General features: G+C 43.5%; 6 protein-coding genes across 8 annotated transcripts; 2 read left to right on the top strand and 4 right to left on the bottom strand.

Annotated features, from left to right (window-relative positions):
• Nucleotides 1–447: 447 nt before the first annotated feature.
• On the bottom strand, nt 448–1592 carry LOC108008559 (uncharacterized). The gene is made up of 3 exons (XM_017072430.4): nt 1274–1592; nt 666–1216; nt 448–607 (listed from the first exon to the last, which is right to left on the bottom strand). Exons 1-3 carry the CDS (start codon nt 1505–1507, stop codon nt 505–507), a joined length of 888 nt encoding a protein of 295 aa, XP_016927919.2. The 5' UTR covers nt 1508–1592; the 3' UTR covers nt 448–504.
• A 1128-nt stretch (nt 1593–2720) lies between these two features.
• Nucleotides 2721–4059, bottom strand: Hao (Hydroxyacid oxidase). The gene is made up of 2 exons (XM_017074533.4): nt 3567–4059; nt 2721–3509 (listed from the first exon to the last, which is right to left on the bottom strand). Exons 1-2 carry the CDS (start codon nt 3968–3970, stop codon nt 2813–2815), a joined length of 1101 nt encoding a protein of 366 aa, XP_016930022.3. The 5' UTR covers nt 3971–4059; the 3' UTR covers nt 2721–2812.
• A 193-nt stretch (nt 4060–4252) lies between these two features.
• Pex6 (peroxin 6) lies at nt 4253–7703 on the bottom strand. 3 transcript variants are annotated; one of them, XM_036813003.3, is made up of 5 exons: nt 7572–7660; nt 6763–7275; nt 5951–6706; nt 4456–5890; nt 4253–4403 (listed from the first exon to the last, which is right to left on the bottom strand). In XM_036813003.3, exons 1-4 carry the CDS (start codon nt 7596–7598, stop codon nt 4487–4489), a joined length of 2700 nt encoding a protein of 899 aa, XP_036668898.3. In that variant the 5' UTR covers nt 7599–7660; the 3' UTR covers nt 4253–4403; nt 4456–4486. The 3 variants fall into 3 exon arrangements, with proteins under 3 accessions (XP_036668898.3, XP_016930021.3, XP_016930020.3); XM_017074532.4 differs by adding an exon at nt 7335–7468 and having other exon boundaries at nt 4397–5890; nt 7572–7703; XM_017074531.4 differs by having other exon boundaries at nt 4397–5890.
• Nucleotides 7704–7939: 236 nt separating this feature from the next.
• Nucleotides 7940–10309, top strand: Taf5 (TATA-box binding protein associated factor 5). Its single transcript, XM_017074853.4, has one exon. The coding sequence runs from the start codon at nt 8007–8009 to the stop codon at nt 10119–10121; it is 2115 nt and encodes a 704-aa protein (XP_016930342.3). The 5' UTR covers nt 7940–8006; the 3' UTR covers nt 10122–10309.
• On the bottom strand, nt 10310–11849 carry nclb (no child left behind). Its single transcript, XM_017074852.4, has one exon. The coding sequence runs from the start codon at nt 11757–11759 to the stop codon at nt 10389–10391; it is 1371 nt and encodes a 456-aa protein (XP_016930341.3). The 5' UTR covers nt 11760–11849; the 3' UTR covers nt 10310–10388.
• A 6978-nt stretch (nt 11850–18827) lies between these two features.
• On the top strand, nt 18828–20815 carry Tsp42Ed (Tetraspanin 42Ed). Its single transcript, XM_017084867.4, has 5 exons — nt 18828–18962; nt 19687–19878; nt 19942–20103; nt 20384–20581; nt 20641–20815. Exons 1-5 carry the CDS (start codon nt 18903–18905, stop codon nt 20710–20712), a joined length of 684 nt encoding a protein of 227 aa, XP_016940356.1. The 5' UTR covers nt 18828–18902; the 3' UTR covers nt 20713–20815.
• Nucleotides 20816–22077: the final 1262 nt, after the last annotated feature.

Genomic DNA, 22077 nt, shown 5'->3' with positions numbered 1-22077 from the left:
TGTTTTGTTTAATTTTTATTTATTGCTAGATCCAGCATTGAAATTTCGAAACTAGCAAAGTAACTAATATCCTACGCGTTTAATAAAACCAGCAAACCATTTTCTGATATCATTTTGTTATACATACATATTTTATATACGAATTCATTACATTATTATTCATATGATTTATTTTCTAGAATTCTACATAAAAATTCGATTTTTAAAAAAATTTAATAAAATCATCTCAGGAAACTAAAATGTTTCTTTTCACCGTTACCCATGTTTGTTTGCATGCGGATAATAATAACAATAAAAGCCCACTTTAAACAAAAACAATGTATGAATTCCAGGTGTTAATTGTAGCAAAATAAAAAAACCGAAAAGAGAAAAATGCACGAACATATAGCATAACACCAATGGATTCCACCAGTACTGACAGATCCATCATATATAGATAAAAAATAGTTGGTTTCTATTTAGTTTATTAGCTAAGGCCAAGTAGTTTATAGCCATGTGTAAATATTAACTGGTGTACTCCATGGGCACGCACTCCTCAGCCGCCACCTCGTGCGAATGTGTTCCACCATCGTCCTCCATTAGGTGGTGCAGGCTCTCGTTGGGATAGCTGGGAAAACAAGGTTATTGCACTAGTATTCCAACACAGGAAATGCAAAAGTAGTTACCACTTGGAGGGGCTCTCATCGCTGAGCATTGTGGTGGGCACTGTGGCCTCGGGACTCATGAGCTCAAGGGGTGTGGGTCGTCGCTCCTGCAGCTGGCGGGCGATCTCCGCTTGACTCAGGCCAGGCGACACCTCCTTGGGAGCAGTCTGTAGCTGCAGTTGCTGCTGCGAAGGGGAAACTGTGGCGGTGAGTTGTCTTTTGGCAGCAGCTGCTTGTATTCCATGGTTCGTGGGCATCATTCCTGTGAGGATTTTGCGTCTTCGTCCCCTTGTGGCGCCCACAGTGGGAATGTGCGGGGGCACACCCGGAGTGCCAGGTGTCCCCTTGTCCTTGTGCTTCCGGCGACTGGCGTCCTTGGATGCCTGCGATCCTCCGGCTCCTGACGTTGATGCTGGCTCCGAATCGGAGCTGTCGGTGGCATCGCTGTCACTGGAGTCCTTCGCCGGCTTCTCGTACAGCAGCAGGCGGTCCAGCAGGAAGGTGCGATCCCGGGAAACCTTTAGCAGACGACGCTGGTTGGTGTGCAACAGATCTTGGAAATACTCGTTCTCCTGTAAACACAAAAAGCTGTGACTTGTCATTGGCCAAGTTCAACTTTAGATATTTACGTAGATGAGGAACTTAAGCTTCTTCTTGAGGTTTTTGTAACGCTCCTTGAAGTCTGTTTCATTGGCTCCCATTCCCGCGGAGAGGGAGGATGCGCTAGCGGGCGCTGCACCGCGGGAAAGTGCCGGAACACGATCTCTGGCAGGTGGCTGAGGTTCATCGTCACTCGGCGGCTCGTCCTTGATGCCGCCCTCCTCCTGGTTGGCCAGGGATCTGCAATACCAGCCGTCTAGCATTGTCTTTTCATTTACTTTTGCGTTTTGTTAATTTTTCTTCTGCAGACAGGTCAGGGTTGCCAGATCAGTTTCTCTTTCGTATACATGCAGTGCAGTGATGTGAGTTTAGCGATAATTGATACACATAGTTATCGAATGATTATTTTCCGTTAATTTTTCTAGTTTAAAAATGAAATTGCTTTTGTAAATTGAAATATTTGGAATGTGCCAGTAATTTAAGGTCGTTATTATTACTGCTTAAATTAAATTTAAATTAACTTTTTAATAGTCTTTATATATATTTACAAAGTTACTGTAATTTTTGATCGTTTTAACTACAATTTAAAATTAGAATATTTCCGTTAAAAGTAAAGAATTAAAATATTACATATTTTTCCGTATTCCGTGCCGATAGTACAGTGTATAATTAGTACCCATATTCGACGGACCCATCTGACGACGCCATAACTTTTGACAGAGATGCCAGATCGCTTAATGACATACCGCGTTTGAAGCATCAGTCCAAGCAGATTTTTACCATGGAACAATACACGCCACGCGAGCGCTCTGAAATAGTTGAAATTTACATTCAACAGAACAAGTCAATTGTGAAAACTCAACGTGCTTTTAAAAAATTAAAAAATGTGAAAAGTGCGCCTTCTAAGAACACCATTAAGCGTTTATACGAAAAATTTACGACTGGTGAGGCTCTTTCTAATCCGAAGAGGCCAAATAAAAGTCGACCAAGGCGATCGGACGAGAATATCGCTGCCGTACGAGCCAGTGTTGAGATGTCCCCAAGAACATCCCAAAAACGCCGTTCTCAGCAGTTGGGCATGGCTCGGTCCACTTTACAACGGATTATTCGCGTTGATTTGAAGTCAAAGGTTTACGTTAACAAGCCAAGGACCCTAGAAGAGCTCAAGGACAACATGCTGCAAAAAGGGCACAATACGCCATCAACGCCAGAGGCGGCCATTTGAAAGATATCATATTCAAAAATTGATGTAAACAAATCTACTTGGAACAAATTAAATGATTAAGATTGCCAACCGCCAAATTTTTATTTTTTTCTTTGATTTTTAAAAAAAAAACATGGGTCCGTCGAATATGGGCAACCCTGTATAATTACTTTTAAATTAGCAATTTGGTTTTACAAACATGGACAAAAATTACGTCTGTTGTGGGTAAGATAAAGTTGATCTAAATAGAGAGCCAGTACTTAAGACTAATCTTTGTTATTTAGTTTATCTTTATTGACGGTTTCAATGGGTTATAACATTAAGTATTATAAGAGTAATGCATGTATTCTAAAGTGATCGGGGTTTATAGCTTGGAGTATTGGCTCTCATGCGCCACCATCGATGGGGTAATATCCTTCAGGGCTCGGCAGCCGATCAACGCCATGGTTATCTCAAAGTCCTTTCGCAGCACACTCAGCATCTCCTCCACACCCTTCTGGCCATTGTAGGCCAGTCCCCAGACAGCCGGACGACCTACGAAGACGGTCTTGGCTCCAAGAGCCAAAGCCTTGAAGATATCATTGCCCTGCATGATGCCACCGTCCAGCATGACCACCAGATCCTCGCCCACGGCTTTCACAATCTCCGGCAGAGCCTCGATCGAGGCAGGAACAGTGTCGATCTGTCGTGCTCCGTGGTTGGAAACAATGAGTCCGGCGCATCCGAACTCCCTGGCTAACACAGCATCTTCGGCAGTCAGAACTCCCTTCACCACAATGGGCAGGTGAGTAATGCTCTTCAGCCAGGCAATATCTTTCCAGGTGATGGTGGCATCAAACTGGCTGGACACATACTCGTTGATGCCCGAGGCGCCCATGGTGGCATTGCCCACTCCAGTGGCCTTAACGCCCTGGAAATTGGCCAGAGATAGGTGCGATGGCAGGCTGAAGTTGTTGCGCACATCGGCACGTCGGTGCCCAAAGATGGGGGCATCGATGGTAAGGACGAGTGCCTTGAAGTTGGCCTTCTCGGCACGGCGCACCAGTTTTTCTGTTATGGTACTAAAATCAGAATGGTAAAGCTGAGTAAGAGTGACGAAGGAAGGAGAAACCTCTCACCGATCCTTGTAGATGTACAGCTGGAACCACTTGATTGTGTCCGGGGCACCGACTGCCAAATCCTCCAGCGAAGTGGTGGACAACGTGCTGAGAATAAAGATGGAGCCAGCTTTTCCCGCCGCCCTGGCATTGCCCACTTCTCCATCAGGATGGGCCATTTTTTGCATGGCAGTGGGGGCTATGCCCAACGGCCACTTCATGTGCTCCCCGAAGATCTGGCAGCCAATGTCCAGGCGGGAGACATCCCTCAGGCAACGCGGACGGAGGCGCAGCCGGCGAAAAGCCTCGCGATTCAGTCCCAAGGTGAACTGCTCACCGGCTCCGCTGCGGTAGTAGTCCAAAGCATTCTTCTCCAGCTGGCCGGCGGCCTTTTTCTCAAAGTCCTCCACGCAAACCAACGCCATGTCTGTTACGTAACAGGGAAATGGAAATGTACACTGTTTGGGAACACCTCTCGCAGCACCTCCCAGACTCGAACTAAACCCACTGAGATTAGGGGACAGCATCAATAGCTTTTGCCTAGCGGGGTCCATAAACTGGGGAATCGCGATAAGCAGGCTGTTTGCCGGGTGCAACTGATAAGGGACCCCTCCCCGATCCGAGATTATAGAGCACAGATCATTGCAGAGATCGTCCCAATACGCAGTTTCCCTACTCTACACGGGGGGTGGTGTCTTGATAAGAGATCACTTTCGCTTTGAGAGGGCCAAGGTACCACGCACCTCCTGCAGTCTCCCAAGCTTTTAATGTCGAATTCTTACAGACTGTTATCAGATTTCTATAACTACTCCACCTTTGAATGGCTTAAACGAGTGGAAGCTCGCTGAAAATTGTGAACTATCAACGGGTTTATTGAAAAACAACGATAAAATGTCTGTAAAAAACTCACTCTTAGAACTAGTTAACCATCTTCGGGAACCTTAAACACTGTACGTCGTCTTTAGGTTGTTGAAATATTCCAGATCCTTTGCGCTGATCGAGGGTACGAACTTGTTGAATGATTTGGTGAAGTCCTCCGCCTCCACAATCACGTTCTCCGGCACTAATTCCCTTTCTGTGATGGCTCCACTCAAATGCTTGTCTATGGTGCGTCTCACTGCCGAGAGCCAGGCATTCGAGCAGATGGAGTACAGATCTGCTCCACTCATTTCACTCTTCAAACGTTCTGCAATCTGGTCCATGTCCACACCGGCTTCTAAGGCGAATCGCTGGGTCTGAGCACGTAAAACGGCTGCCTTGTCATCGGCCGTTGAGCAGGGTCCTACGTAGAAAAGCTTGTCGAAGCGACCGGGACGCAAGAGGGCGGGATCGATAAGATCTGGTCGGTTGGTGGCGGCCAAAATGAAGATGGGCTTGCTTGTATCGCCATCGCTCATCCCGTCCATCTCGGCCAAAAGCTGCGAAACCACTCTGTCCATCACCCCTCCAGAATCACCAGCCACACCACGATTGGGTGCCAGGGAGTCCAATTCATCCAGGAAGAGCACACAAGGAGCTGCAGAGCGAGCACGGGAAAATACCTCGCGCACGTTTTGCTCGCTCTGGCCCACGTACATGTTGAGCAGCTCCGGACCCTGCACGGAAAGGAAACTCAGGTTGCACTCGGTGGCCACAGCCTTGGCCACCAGGGTTTTGCCAGTTCCCGGGGGTCCGTAGAGCAGTATGCCCGATCTCCTGAGGTTTTTGCCCATAAGATGGACATGCTTGAGTGGCAGGCCTATGCTACTCTGGATCTCATCCTTCAGCTTGGCCAGACCACCGATATCCGACCAATAGACCTTTGGCACCTTGGGCGCACCCAAACTGTCCGCAAATGAGCTCTGCATGTCGGTGAGGTTCTTGGCGAAGTGGGACATATCCAAAGTGGTTTTACCCAGCCTTTTGCGAATCTTCATGCGCACCGCACTATCGTAGAGCAACTGCAGGTCGCCAAGCAGGAATCCCTGCGACTTGGCAGCCACGTCCTGCAGCACGTTGAGGGTTTGCCTCCAACTGGGGGACACGCGTGACATGAACTGTGACTGATTTTCCCGCGAGAACAGGGGCAGTTGATCTATGGCCTTCTGGTTGTGGATTACGTCGTTAAAAGTCTCGCGTACATGCATCCAGCGAAGGATCTCGAATCGCTCCTCCTTGCTGGGCATCTCAATGTTTATGATCTCCAAGAAGAGACCTTGGATCATGGGCTTAAGGTGCCTGTCACTGGTCAAAGCCACTACCACAATTGGGTGCTTGCGATCCCGGTTGAAGAGTTCCTGGACCTGCACGTGAAAAGCAGAGAGCAGTCGCAGATCTTCGTTGCCCTCGTTGTCTATGCCAAATATCTGTAAATATATGCAAGTTGCTAGACTACTTTCTCAATTAATCGTGTGATCCTAACCCACCTCAAAGTTATGGAAGCAAATCAAGAGCGGTTCGCTGACTTGGCTCTTGGCAAAGACCGCCTTCAGCTTCATCTCCGTGTGCGAGGGAACCTGCGAAACGATCTCCGCGCAATCCGCACCGTAAATATGCATTCCCAGCTCCTGTGCTACGGCGTTTACAAGCTTCGATTTGCCAGATCCTCGCTCACCCTGCAGTAGAAACACAGGAAAGATGTGCTTGGAAGACAGGCAGGCGGACTTCTTGGGCAGGAAGGCATCCACTGATGAGCGCAACAGCTTATAGGGCTTTCGCAACCCACTCGGATAGTTCTCCACGATGGCTACGCTATCGAGAACTTGGCGGGGCAGGAAACTATGGGTTGAAGGCACCTGAACCAGGTTGCTAAAGTTCTTGTCCACCACTGCCTGCAGCTCGAACTCGCTGCCCTTCGTCTCCAGGTGAATGCACTTTAAGTGAACGTGGCGTAGGTTGGCGAATATCAGGTAATAGTGGGCATAATTTGCAGTGCCCACCAACTCGGCGTTCACCTCGATGCGGTAGGTGTGTCCACGATGCAGGAGTCGAGGGGTGTTGAAGTAGTTGCTCAGAATGAGCTCAGTCAGTTCGGCGGGTAGCTCGTGGGGATCTGTCAGCAAGTATACATGGGCTTTAGTTGCTATTCCGGGTATGGTCTGCTCATCGGCGAAGTGTTCCAGTTGCACCCAACAGCTGGAGCGGACTCGAAAGCGATCCAATATGTTGCCATAGAAGTTTTCCTGAAATGTTAAACTATATGTAGTTTACCTTCACAGTAGTTGTGAGAATTACCTACCTGGACGTACAGACAATTGGGTTGACACTGGGCCACCGGCAGAATCTGGGCCACAATGGTGTGTGGAGCCTCCTGAAGCATTTGCTTGATGACCGATCGAGTTGTTGATCCCCCATCTCCGTTCTGCTCCTTGCTGATCCTAGCCCTCCCTCCGCGGATGACCAAGTTGACAAAGTTGACGTCCGGCGACTCCGCATAGGTGTCGTACACCTCCCGACTGGCGAACACCAGGTGCTCCGACTTGATGAGCTCGTTCTTGATGAGCAGATCGTAGAGGCGATTCGGAATGGGGGTCAGCTGCAACTTGCCCTTGTAATATTTGGCGTAGCGCCAGTATACGGCGTATGTCAGATATCCGGGGTACAGGAACCAGGGCCACTTGGGCGCCAGCAGCTGCACGACGGAATTGTAGCCCTCGACTAGCTCCTGAACTCTTCCGGAGAAGCTAAATCTCGGCTGGCCGGGATCCTGTTGATCAAACGAAACCGAATTCCGCTTGCCCACGACCTTTTTCTGCGGGAATCGAAACGGCAGATTAGCTAATCGGGTTAATATATTAGTTGTCCACCTACCGCATCATCATTTTCATTCATTTTGTACAATAAATATGGACAAATACACAACAGAAAGCACGAGTGCAAGGGTTAATTTCGATAGGCAGTGTCAAAGTTCAAGGAGTTTGGGGGGTGGGCGCCAGACAAGTACACTGAAATATGCAATGGCAAGTTTATCTAGTTAATGCACAGCACGTTTTTACCCTCTGCAATCAAAAGTAGCAAATTTATTTAGCCAGTTACGTTGGATTTTACCTTTTTTATAATTACTCTCCTCTTCATTACGAATGTTTTGGTTCAGGTAATAAAAACACTCCGAAAAATACCAAAAATCTAGGGACATCCCAGCACCGGCTACAGTGAACACCCAATAATTAGTAAGTAAAATGAATAAACAAGCTATGTTGATGAACTGTAGAATTCTTTAGTCTACATTTTTTTCTTAATTAAGGTTGCTTGTAAAACTTACATTAAACTAGTTTGAACATATAACAATGGTTTTTTTCTATATATTTGCTTTTAAAATGTGTTCCTCCCCCGATTGGTATTTGCTGTAACTTTTTGGTATACCTCGCAGATTTCAGTATATTTCAAAGTGCAGCATGGTATTTTTTGTCCACGCAAGCCTGGGCACACTCCCAAGCAAAACAAAAATAGTACAGGTTCCATTAATTTTTATTTTCCGCGAAAATGAGTATGGAAATGAGTAATATTAATGGTGGAAACGGCACCAAAACGTCCCACGACAAGCGCGAGCTGCTGTGCCTGCTGAAGCTGATCAAAAAGTACCAGTTAAAGAGCACGGAGGAGCTGCTCTGCCAGGAGGCTAATGTGAGCAGTGCGGACTTGTCGGGGATCAGCGAAAGTGATGTCCAGCAGGTGCTCGGTGCGGCTTTGGGGCTTGGCGATACCAACAGGGAGCAGAAGCCCGTCCCTGCACCGGCACAGGAGCACAAGCATTCCGCGGTGACGGAGGCCAATGCGGCGGAGGCACTGGCCAAGTTCATCGGCGACGATAGCTTCGATGCCCAGCACTACGAGCAGGCCTACAAGGAACTGCGCACCTTCGTGGAGGACTCCCTGGACATATACAAGCACGAGCTGTCTATGGTCCTCTATCCCATTCTGGTCCAAATCTACTTCAAGATTCTCGCCAGCGGACTGAGGGAGAAGGCCAAAGACTTCATTGAGAAGTACAAATGCGATCTCGACGGCTACTACATTGAGGGTCTGTTCAACCTGCTGCTGCTGTCCAAGCCAGAGGAGTTGTTGGAGAACGACCTGGTCGCCGCCATGGAGCAGGATAAGTTTGTGATCCGCATGTCCAGAGATTCGCACTCGCTGTTCAAGCGACACATACAAGATCGCCGGCAGGAAGTGGTGGCTGACATTGTATCCAAGTACCTGCACTTCGACACCTACGAGGGCATGGCGCGCAATAAGCTGCAGTGCGTCGCCACGGCGGGCTCACACATCGGCGAGGCCAAGCGGCAGGACAACAAGATGCGGGTGTACTACGGATTGCTCAAGGAGGTGGACTTTCAGACCCTGACCACTCCTGCTCCGGCGCCGGAGGAGGAGGACGACGATCCAGATGCCCCGGATCGCCCCAAGAAGAAAAAGCCGAAAAAGGATCCGCTGCTGTCGAAGAAGTCCAAGTCCGATCCGAATGCTCCTTCCATCGACAGGATTCCATTGCCGGAACTGAAGGACTCAGACAAGTTGCTTAAGCTCAAGGCACTCAGAGAAGCCAGCAAGCGTCTGGCCCTGAGCAAGGATCAACTGCCCTCCGCTGTCTTCTATACGGTGCTTAACTCTCACCAAGGCGTAACCTGTGCCGAGATCTCAGATGATTCCACGATGCTTGCCTGCGGATTTGGGGACTCCAGCGTGAGGATTTGGTCCTTGACACCCGCCAAGTTGCGTGCTCTCAAGGATGCGGATGCACTGCGGGAACTGGACAAGGAGTCGGCGGATATCAATGTGCGTATGCTGGACGACCGAAGCGGGGAGGTGACTAGAAGCTTTCTAGGTCACACCGGACCCGTATACCGCTGTGCCTTTGCCCCCGAAATGAACCTTCTGCTCTCGTGTTCCGAGGACAGCACCATAAGATTGTGGTCTTTGCTCACCTGGTCCTGCGTGGTCACCTACCGCGGACACGTCTACCCGGTGTGGGATGTGCGTTTTGCGCCGCACGGCTACTACTTTGTATCTTGCTCTTACGACAAAACAGCTCGACTGTGGGCCACGGATTCCAATCAAGCGTTGCGAGTCTTCGTGGGCCATCTGTCGGATGTGGACTGTGTACAATTTCATCCCAATTCCAACTACGTGGCCACGGGCTCAAGCGATCGCACGGTACGCCTGTGGGACAACATGACGGGTCAGTCAGTGCGCCTGATGACGGGCCATAAGGGATCGGTGAGCTCGCTTGCCTTCTCTGCCTGCGGACGGTATCTGGCCTCCGGATCGGTGGACCACAACATCATCATCTGGGACCTTTCGAGCGGAGCGCTGGTCACCACCCTGCTGAGGCACACTAGCACCGTGACCACGATTACCTTCAGTCGCGATGGAACCGTGCTGGCGGCAGCCGGCCTGGATAACAACCTGACCCTCTGGGACTTCCACAAGGTGACCGAGGACTATATCAGCAACCATATTACTGTGTCACACCACCAGGATGAGAACGACGAGGACGTCTACCTGATGCGGACGTTCCCCAGCAAGAACTCACCGTTCGTTACCCTGCACTTTACGCGTCGTAATCTTCTCATGTGCGTGGGCCTTTTCAAGAGTTAGGATCGCATTATAGATTATTCGGTATACGTAAAGTAGTCTTAAGTAATGCACGAAATCTTTAGAATAATGTTTTGTATCCGTTTGTCCCATTCCCTTGAAACGTCTCTTAGTTTTTTTTAAGCAGAAAAGTGTAAAGTGCATATATGCCCAACTTATCAATAAATTTAAATCAAAGAAATAGGCGATAATTAGGTTCCTTATATATATAATTCACATTTATTTAATAGTCATAAAATGCATATACACGGATGAATACGCAGATGGATACTACTCCGCATCGGCGATGCCAAACGTCCGGCGCACGGCTATCGAGTTCTTGATGTTGAAGATCGCACAGCGCGGAGGCTTCTCTCCGCCGAAGGCCAGTGTGTAGGGATCCTCGGGACACTGGCGCATGCACTGCAGGCGACCCATGTTGAACTCGTGCTCGTAGACATGCTTGGTCTCTGTGCCGTTGAAGTTCCACACCTTGAGAGTGCCCTCCGTTGATATGGAGGTTAGAAGGTTGGGCATCTGGCTGTTGAAGCACACACCGGAGATTTCCTCATTGTGGGCCTTTACGGACCACAGCACCTGGCCGGGAGATCGCTTGTCGGCGTAATGCAGGCTACCGTCGTTGGTGCCCACGATGAAGTAGTCGTTCTGGGTGGGATGCCACAGGACCTTCTCCACCTCGCCGTCCACTTTCCACTCGATGCTGGATGAGTTCACAGCATCAGAGTCGCGGCAGTCGAAGAGTCGAACAAATCCATCGGCACAGCCGGTCAGAATGCTCTGGGCCTCCTGGGGATGAAACTCTATCGACTGAACCTTCTCGCCGAAGGCAGTGATGGTGGTATGCGGCTGACCCTCGTCCATGTCCCACAGAATTACCGTTTGGTCCACGGAACCGCTGGCCAGAATGTGCTCAAAGTTGGTGTTCCACGAGAGATCCAGTACGGCGTCCTTGTGTCCGTACTGTTCCTTGTTCTGCTTGCGACTGCCCTTGGAGCCAAGCTTAAAGGTGGGCTCTATGGAGTCCTGGATGTCCAGGTCCCAGATGGTGATGATCGGATCCATGCAGCCGATGGCGCACATATTGCCAGGTTTATCGCTGCCCGCGTCGTGGTTCATCCACTCGATGCAGAGCGGAAAGCTGGGCAGCAGAAAGTCGTGGTGCGTGTAGAGGGCCTCCTCCTCCTGGTTGAACACCCACACCTCCATGGAGGCGGCGTCGTCCTGGACATGGCCTACGAGAATCAGGTTGTCACTGGGCTTGATGACCTCGTCCTCGGCCTCGGAGTCCTCGTCCTCATCGGGGACTTGCTCGTCGGGTTGCACAATGTTGGCCAGGCTGGTGACATTGGCGTTCTCCTCGTTGTCGTAATTCTGGAACTCGAACTCGTCCTGGGGATTGCGGTTTTCACTGTTGGCATCCTCGTTGTCGTCCACATCCATGCCGTTGTTATCATCATTGCCCTCCTCCGCCTCCTCGTCACTTTCTTCGTCCAGTTCCTGCTGCGTATCACCGATAATCCTCGCCAGCTCCGCCTGCGTCAGCACGATCTTGTCGGGACGATCCTTGGCCACGCCGCGTGGCACGAAGCACAGTGCGGGAACAAAGTCGATGCTAGCCTCCGGTGGTCCTTCCTCAGCCATTATGGGTAAATGTTTAACAAAGTTTGCCCCACCAAACGAAATGGTAAACACGTGCAGTTTAGTTTGAACGAGGCTGGTAGTGTGACCGTGGGATATTAAATTTAGTATTACTAATAGATGTGCGTCAAATTAGCGTCGGCCTGTTAGCAACGAAAACGGGAACGGTGGAATATGGAACATGGGGCTCTTTTTATTTTTAAATTTTCTCGCTATTTGGGGACCAAATCGAAAAATCTAAAATGCTAGATTGTTAAGAAAGAAAAGATCTATCGAGCTAGGTAGGTTTGGGACACATACGAGGCCTATTAGTGTTTCAAAAATGCATTTGAAAAATCGTGTCCCCACAATTTTGTTAACTGCTCCCCTCACAGAGGTTGTGCCAATATGCACGATAAACCAAGCTATTAAGGGTTAATTCAAGCTCTTTGTCTGAAAGTTTCATCAAAATCAAACCCACAGTTTTCGAGAAAAAAGCCTAACAGTACCGCAACCTCGGATTTTCCCCATACAAAAAAGAGGGGCAAAAATGAAATTACCTACTGCTCCACTCCTAGAGGTTGTGCCAACATGCACGGTATATGGGTAGATAGGGGATAATCTAGGGACTGTTCTGTGAAAGTTTTATCAAAATCAAACCCACAGATTTTGAGAAAATTGCTTAACAGTTGGGGGTGTTAAAAAGGTTATTAAAAGGCCGTTTAATCCAGAAACGGAACCATTGGATACTAAGACATAAACCACAATGTAAACAGCTTAGCCATGACAATCATTCGACGCTAACTTTCTATAACTTTATACAGCTCTCACAGAGGTTGTGCCAACTTGCACGGTATCGCATTCGAAGGGGCATCATTATAGCTAATTTCTGAATAAATTACAGGCAATTCAAACCCACAGTTTTCGAGAAATTCAAGTCTTTTCAATTATGGCTTTTGCCACGCGGTCACACTGTCAAGGCCTGCGATAAATCGTATGACCCGTGACATCAACCATCAAAATATATATGCAAACTTTAATTAATTCATACAGCTCTCACAGAGGTTGTGCCAACTTGCACGGTATCGCATTCGAAGGGGCATCATTAAAGCTAATTTCTAAATAAATTTCAGGCAATTCAAACCCACAGTTTTCGAGAAATTCAAGTCTTTTCAATTATGGCTTTTGCCACGCGGTCACACTGCTAAGGCCTGCGATAAATCGTATGACCCGTGACATCAACCATCAAAATATATATGCAAACTTTAATTAATTCATACAGCTCTCACAGAGGTTGTGCCAACTTGCACGGTATCGCATTCGAAGGGGCATCATTAAAGCTAATTTCTAAATAAATTTCAGGCAATTCAAACCCACAGTTTTCGAGAAATTCAAGTCTTTTCAATTATGGCTTTTGCCACGCGGTCACACTGCCAAGGCCTGCGATAAATCGTATGACCCGTGACATCAACCATCAAAATATATATGCAAACTTTAATTAATTCATACAGCTCTCACAGAGGTTGTGCCAACTTGCACGGTATCGCATTCGAAGGGGCATCATTATAGCTAATTTCTGAATAAATTACAGGCAATTCAAACCCACAGTTTTCGAGAAATTCAAGTCTTTTCAATTATGGCTTTTGCCACGCGGTCACACTGTCAAGGCCTGCGATAAATCGTATGACCCGTGACATCAACCATCAAAATATATATGCAAACTTTAATTAATTCATACAGCTCTCACAGAGGTTGTGCCAACTTGCACGGTATCGCATTCGAAGGGGCATCATTAAAGCTAATTTCTAAATAAATTTCAGGCAATTCAAACCCACAGTTTTCGAGAAATTCAATGTCCGTCAAATTAGCGTCGGTCACTTAGCGGCGCTGGCGGAACGGTGGAATCTGGAACATGGGGCCAATTTTTATTTTTTGTTTTTCTCGGCTTTTTGGGGCCGAATCGAAAAATATTAAATGCAAAATTGTTTAGAATAAAAATATCTATCGATCTAGATAGTTTGCAAACATATCCGACTTCTAGAAATTTATTAAAAATCTATTTAAAAAATCGGGTCCCCACAATTTCGTTTATTGCTCCCCTCACAGAGGTTGTACCAATATGCACGGTAAACCTGGTTATTGGGCGTTAATTCAAGTTTCTTGTCAAAAAGTATCATTGAGCTAAAGCATTCAGTTTTTGAGAAAATAGCTTAACAGTGAAGGCACCTCGGATTTTCCCCATACAAAATAGGGGGGCAAACAGTAAATTGCACAGGGCTCCACTCTCAACATGCACGGTATATTGGCAGATTGGGGATCGCCTAAAGCAAGTTCAGTGCAAAAATCATAACGATAAAGCCGTCAGTTTTTGAGAAAATCGCTTTACAGTGGGGGAAGATAAATAATTAAAAGAAGTGGTGCCAGATTAAAATTTGAACCAGTAAGTTCCAAGACATGAACCACTATGTAAAAAATGTATTCAGGACACTAACCATATGGCAAAAAATTATGTTTCGACGCTACCTCTATTTTCAATTAATTTGACTTTCACAGACGTTGTACCAACATGCACGGTACCTCGTTGGAAAGGAAATTCATTTTACTAATTAACAAATGTGGTTCGGCGAACGAAAAGCCGTCAGTTTTTGAGAAAAAAGCATAGTGCGTTGTGGGCATCTCATTTGTAACAAAATTGTTCACCCTGTTCTAAGCTCCCAAGACACTAACCATATGGGAAAAAAATAATGTTTCGACGCTATCTCTATTTTCAATTAATTTGACTTTGACAGACGTTGTACCAACATGCACGGTACCACGTTGGAAAGGAAATTCATTTTACTAATTAACAAATGTGGTTCGGCAAACGAAAAGCCGTCCGTTTTTGAGAAAAAAGCATAATGCGTGGTTTGCGTCTCATTTGTAACAAAATTGTTCACCCTGTTCTAAGCTCCCAAGACACTAACCATATGGGAAAAAAATAATGTTTCGACGCTATCTCTATTTTTAATTAATTTGACTTTCACAGACGTTGTACCAACATGCACGGTACCTCGTTGGAAAGGAAATTCATTTTACTAATTAACAAATGCGGTTCGGCGAACGAAAAGCCGTCAGTTTTTGAGAAAAAAGCATAATGCGTGGTTTGCATCTCATTTGTAACAAAATTGTTCACCCTGTTCTAAGCTTCCAAGACACTAACCATATGGGAAAAAAATAATGTTTCGACGCTATCTCTATTTTTAATTAATTTGACTTTCACAGACGTTGTACCAACATGCACGGTACCTCGTTGGAAAGGAAATTCATTTTACTAATTAACAAATGCGGTTCGGCGAACGAAAAGCCGTCAGTTTTTGAGAAAAAAGCATAGTGCGTTGTGGGCATCTCATTTGTTCCAAAATTGTAACTAAGAACACATGAACCTTATATCAATACCCTATATCGATACTTCGATAAAAACGAATGCACGAGGGCTGGAGAAGAAATAATTAATATATTTTACTGAAACTCTTAAAATGTGAATTTCTAATAAACTACGGACCCGATTTTAATAAATAATACATCAAATTGATCAGGTGAGCGAGTATAATCGAAGGCATGTCTTTATTTCGTTGAAAATATTATTAAACATAATTTCGTTTTTATGTGTTATGGCGCCAAGATGTTGCCAGAGCGCAAGGGCAGCTCCTACAAATGCACGAGGGCTGGAGAAGAAATAATAAATATATTTTACTGAAACTCTTAAAATGTGAATTTCTAGTAAACAAGTAAACTACTATTTCAATAAATAATATATCAAATTGATCAGGCATGTCTTTAATTCGTTAAAAATATTCTTGAACACAAGTCCGTTTTTATCGGATTTTTTTTTTATTTTATTAGTGTACTTTATAAAAAAATAATTGTAATGAAAATCGGTGGGAAACAGGTAAGGAACTCGGAATTTGTACAAAATACACGAATTTGTCATACCCTACAAAATATAATATTAAAAAAACTCGATATTTTCCTTAGTGTATTTAGTTTATTAGAAATTCACATTTTAAGAGTTTCAGTAAAATATATTAATTATTTCTTCTCCAGCCCTCGTGCATTCGTTTTTATCGAAGTATCGATATAGGGTATTGATATAAGGTTCATGTGTTCTTAGTTACAATTTTGGAACAAATGAGATGCCCACAACGCACTATGCTTTTTTCTCAAAAACTGACGGCTTTTCGTTCGCCGAACCGCATTTGTTAATTAGTAAAATGAATTTCCTTTCCAACGAGGTACCGTGCATGTTGGTACAACGTCTGTGAAAGTCAAATTAATTAAAAATAGAGATAGCGTCGAAACATTATTTTTTTCCCATATGGTTAGTGTCTTGGAAGCTTAGAACAGGGTGAACAATTTTGTTACAAATGAGATGCAAACCACGCATTATGCTTTTTTCTCAAAAACTGACGGCTTTTCGTTCGCCGAACCGCATTTGTTAATTAGTAAAATGAATTTCCTTTCCAACGAGGTACCGTGCATGTTGGTACAACGTCTGTGAAAGTCAAATTAATTAAAAATAGAGATAGCGTCGAAACATTATTTTTTTCCCATATGGTTAGTGTCTTGGGAGCTTAGAACAGGGTGAACAATTTTGTTACAAATGAGACGCAAACCACGCATTATGCTTTTTTCTCAAAAACGGACGGCTTTTCGTTTGCCGAACCACATTTGTTAATTAGTAAAATGAATTTCCTTTCCAACGAGGTACCGTTCATGTTGGTACAACGTCTGTGAAAGTCAAATTAATTGAAAATAGAGATAGCGTCGAAACATTATTTTTTTCCCATATGGTTAGTGTCTTGGGAGCTTAGAACAGGGTGAACAATTTTGTTACAAATGAGATGCAAACCACGCACTATGCTTTTTTCTCAAAAACTGACGGCTTTTCGTTCGCCGAACCACATTTTTTAATTAGTAAAATGAATTTCCTTTCCAACGAGGTACCGTGCATGTTGGTACAACGTCTGTGAAAGTCAAATTAATTAAAAATAGAGATAGCGTCGAAACATTATTTTTTTCCCATATGGTTAGTGTCTTGGAAGCTTAGAACAGGGTGAACAATAGATGCAAGCCACGCATTATGCTTTTTTCTCAAAAACTGACGGCTTTTCGTTCGCCGAACCGCATTTGTTAGTTAGCAAAATGAATTTCCTTTCCAACGAGGTACCGTGCATGTTGGTACAACGTCTGTGAAAGTCAAATTAATTAAAAATAGAGATAGCGTCGAAACATTATTTTTTGCCATATGGTTAGTGTCCTGAATACATTTCTTACATAGTGGTTCATGTCTTGGAACTTACTGGTTCTAATTTTAATCTGGCGCCACTTCTTTTAATTATTATCTTCCCCCACTGTAAAGCGATTTTCTCAAAAACTGACGGCTTTATCGATATGATTTTTGCACTGAACTTGCTTTAGGCGATCCCCAATCTGCCAATATACCGTGCATGTTGGTACAACGTCTGAGAGTGGAGCCCTGTGCAATTTACTGTTTGCCCCCCTATTTTGTATGGGGAAAATCCGAGGTGCCTTCACTGTTAAGCTATTTTCTCAAAAACTGACGGCTTTAGCTCAATGATACTTTCTGACAAGAAACTTGAATTAACGCCCAATAACCAGGTTTACCGTGCATATTGGTACAACCTCTGTGAGGGGAGCAATAAACGAAATTGTGGGGACCCGATTTTTTAAATAGATTTTTAATAAATTTCTAGAAGTCGGATATGTTTGCAAACTATCTAGATCGATAGATATTTTTATTCTAAACAATTTTGCATTTAATATTTTTCGATTCGGCCCCAAAAAGCCGAGAAAAACAAAAAATAAAAATTGGCCCCATGTTCCAGATTCCACCGTTCCGCCAGCGCCGCTAAGTGACCGACGCTAATTTGACGGACATCCTAGAAATTAACCCTAATAAATCCAACTTTAGTTAGCACGTACGGAAAGCAGGGAGAGAAACTTGGATCGCCTCTTCCCCAGACCCAAACCAGCTTGAAAATAAATCAAATCATTACTCCAAGCCTGGACCCAAACCATCTTTTAAAATTCTCAGAATTTAAATTTCTTGATTTAAGGCTTCCAGCGTTGCCACTGGCAAATCCGTGCTGCCAGACCGAAAAATGATGTCTTATCTTAGTGAGAATTAGGCGGGTATTTAACGAAAACTTAGTTACAATTTAGTGACAGTTTAGCGAAAATTTAGTAGTATTTTAAAAAAATTAAAATTTGTTTACCAGTGTAATACGTAGATGGCTCTTAAAGTACGACTGGCGCAAATGAAAGCAATAAAATGCCATTTTTCGTTTAAATTGAAACGCATATTGGTAGTAAAAACAACCCAATTTTACCCTCTGGTTGTCTGTGTAGAACACATAGCGCCTTAATTCAAGAATATTGATTTTTTTTAGCTTATTAATAGTGACTGAACATAAAAGGATGAAAGAAAAGGTAGAAAAATTAATCGATACGCAAAAAGGTTCTTCATCTAGTTCTAGCTCCTTGCCCACTTTCCATTCCTCCACTTTACTTTAAAATCAATAATTTTAAAACAGTTTATATATCAGATCTTTATGTCAACGGATAGTGCTGGGAAAAAACTCCTCGATCACCATACTTTACAAACTCATTGCTTTCATTGCTTTATACATTACCAAGAAAATAATACTAGAAAAACGACCAATACAAGTGGTAACTAGTTATAATTAAGAGGTTTATATATACTGAAACAATAAGTATCCATTTTTGTTTTAGAAACTCCTGAACACGATCATTTTTTTTCAAGAATAAAGGGTTCGTTTAATCAATATATGACGTCCCGAATATTTCTAAAAATGATGATCAAAACTTTTTAAGTTATAGGGTGTCAGTTTTTATATCAACGACAGCATTTATTTTCGGAAACTGCATACTTTTCGGCGAAAAATTGTCACATGCAGTCATTGCTTTTCCTTATCACCTGTTGACTTTGAGAGTACAGCAAAGCTTTTTGCGGTAGGAAAACCAACGCATAAATAATTGTTATATATATTGAACTTTTTTCAGTCCCAACTTGACTACGAAACGAAACGCATCGAATAATTTAATTTTTTCCTTTCGAAACCGATTAAAGTAAAACACAATTCTGCAATGGATTGTGGCGGAGTTTTTGTGAAATATGTGCTTTTTGTATTCAATATACTGTTTGTGGTAAGAATTGTTTCTCAAGAGATGCAAAGATCTCAATTAGTCAACAAGGGAGCGGTTTTGAAAAACATATCCATTGGATAGTGCGATATCTTATCAGCAAAGCAATGACAAATAAACTCTTGGGGCTCAAGATTTCCGTTCATAACGCCCTGGATACAGCTTTCAAAAATTATCTTATCGAAAAATACACAGAAAATTGGGTAGAAATGGTTAAAAAAACTTAGAATTCTTTAAATAAATCATTGCATGCCAATGGCGAACGTAATTACGGCTAATGAGCTGAAACAGTTGTCGGAAAACGCATTGTACTCGGAAAAGATAACAGCATGAGTAATACTATTGATAGAGATCCCCCTCCGAATTCTCTAGGGACTATATAGTATTTTTGTGATGAAATTTGATGTAGAGAATGAGCACATTAAAAAAACAAGAGCTTTATTATCCAAAATTTCACCAAAATCTCTTTAGAAATGTTCTTAAATGATTGACAACGCAGCTTATGTTATTTATCTAGTTATACGATGGGGGATGATAGGTAAATCTAGTTTGTGCATATAATGTAATCCCCGATTTAAAGTAAACTCCCTCTGTGTGAAGTTTCCGGTGCGCTCGGAGACAAAAGCTTGGTTGGAGGTGGTGTTATTCAACTTGGATGAATCACCAACGCTATGACTGTTATCGAAACCTTTGACTAACATAGTTAATTTTTGGTTTTCCATTTTAGATATGTGGCATTTTGCTTATCACCTTCGGCTCCATTATGGTGTCAACCATAAAGGATTTCTCGGGTGTCGGTGAGACCTTCACAGCCAACAGCGTGGCCATCATCATCCTGGCCCTTGGATGCATCATCTTCCTGGTGGCCTTCATGGGATGCTGCGGTGCCATTCGCGAGAATTCCTGTGCCCTGACCTCGGTGGGTTCTTAGTTTCTTAAGCCCGTAGTATAAACTGACTTTACTTTTCCCCCATTTTATTAGTACTCCGTTGTCATGCTGGTGCTGCTGATCAGCCAGCTGGCTTTGATTATCTACGTTTGGGTGGACCATGTGCAGATTCAGCAATCCCTGGAGAAGATTGTCCAAACCATCTGGGATCAGCGCAAAACTGATGCTCTTCTCATGGACACACTGCAGCGATCCGTGAGTATATTTTATACATATTTTAGAAATCATCTTAATCATCATCTATAAATAACAAATAAAACAGGGTAAAAGCATTCAAAATTTAAATACTTTTCCCCTGTATTGGAACAAGTCTGAACCAATTTTCTTTAACATTTTTAGAAACATTTCTTTTACAAGTTCTTTAATACTTTAGAAAACTAAAATTAATAAACAATATGAACGATCGTTGTTTTTAGTATAAGCTTGAAGTTGATAAATACGTTTTGCGTAATACTGTACATTTCTGTTATTGCAGTTTAAGTGCTGTGGTTTGAACGGCTTCGCTGATTACGGCATTACGTATCCCGCCTCCTGCTGCGACTCACCCTCCAATGGAACCTGCGGACTCACCCAAGTTATGACGCGATCCAGCTGCCTGAAAGCCGTCGATTCGTTCTGGGACACCAACGTGAATATCATCAAGTACGCTGGTCTAGGCGTGACCGCTGTTGAGGTAACTTAAATCTTAAGCTTTCCAAATTCCAAATACTAATGGCCATCTTTTTTTCCCAGCTTGTGGCCTTTATTTTCGCCTGCTGCCTGGCCAACCAGACCCGCAACTCCCAGAGACGCCAGAACTACTAACCCTAAAGCATCTAATAATGTAGTATTAAGATTATCTCCCGACCAACTAAACGACATAAAGTAAACATATAAATAAATAAATAAATATAAATATTTCGTTCAACGTTCTTCACATACTGGTTCTTCACATACATATGATATTCCCAATAGTATAAGGTAATATGTCAAAAAACACCGAAGCTATAATTTGATTCATATTATTTTCCCACCAATTTTCCGATCGTTCCTATGGCAGCTATTTGATATAGTCGTCCGATTTTGATAAAATTAATTTCGAAATCGACTTATTCGGTAAACGATTCAATTTTCTGGTACCGGTACGTACCGGTACAGTTAATTAATTATGGCAATGAATACATTGAAATGATTTATGTTTTATTACGAAAACAAAAACTTTATTTGAAGGCACATTAATAATAGTTCAATGGATCCAAAATCATAGAGATGATTATACTTATAATGATAATAAAATTACGAAAAAACGTTAATTATTTGGAAAACATGTGGTTGGTTCTCAAAAGCATGATTGCGTTTAAAGTTTTCATATCCAAATGGTTTCTGAGCGGATTCATGATAAACTTAACGCTGGAAAATAATCTCTCTACGCTCACTTCCGTAGCAGGAACACATAGGGCCACTGCACACTGGGCCAGCCGATCCGATTTTTGGCCAAAAATACGTTTTTTTTTTAAGAAAATGACAAGACCGAGTATGGAGTCCTTTTTATTATACATTAAACTAATTTATGCCAAAGTTTCAAAGAATTCGGGCAAGTAGTTTTTTTTTACCGTATTTTTAAAGTTAAAAATTCATCAAATATTGATGGAAATGAAAAAAAATCTAGAAGTCAAAGATGCTGATGTAGCTGTTCGACTTCTTCACAGAACTTTTAGAAGTCATTATTTTCAACAAGTAAAAAATTATAAATAGCTCTTCTGACTTACTTGTTTCCTAAAAGAAACTTTTTCGTTGATTTTTACTGCTTTTTTTAGCAAATGAGTACTTTGCTTTTCGAGTGCTTTTGAGTGCCATCCCCGAATGAAGTCATTACATCAAAAATAAATTCTTTAATTAATTTACTAAAATCGCTCATCGCCGACTCGATGCGGTTTTGCCTTAGTTTTCAGTAATTTTAGTTTTAGTTGATGGCTTAATTTGAAGTCGAACCATTTTGATGAGCTTTACTAAGAATGCCTAAAAGTATGCCGTATTTTTTTTCCGTCAGGTTTTAATGTACGTTTTGCGCGCCAAAATTTGATTTTAGTCTGCCTAACCTCTAAAATCTACTTTTTTCATTCATTCCCGCTTCTTTTATTTCTGAAACCCAACAATCGAATGTTATATCGATATATCGAAAAGAGAAAT

The sequence above is a fragment of the Drosophila suzukii genome, chromosome 2R (genome assembly GCF_043229965.1).
Source record: "Drosophila suzukii chromosome 2R, CBGP_Dsuzu_IsoJpt1.0, whole genome shotgun sequence".
NCBI classification, from domain to species: Eukaryota; Metazoa; Arthropoda; class Insecta; order Diptera; family Drosophilidae; genus Drosophila; species Drosophila suzukii.
Note: the sequence above shows the minus strand (reverse complement) of the source record. Positions and strands in the feature narration are given on the sequence as shown.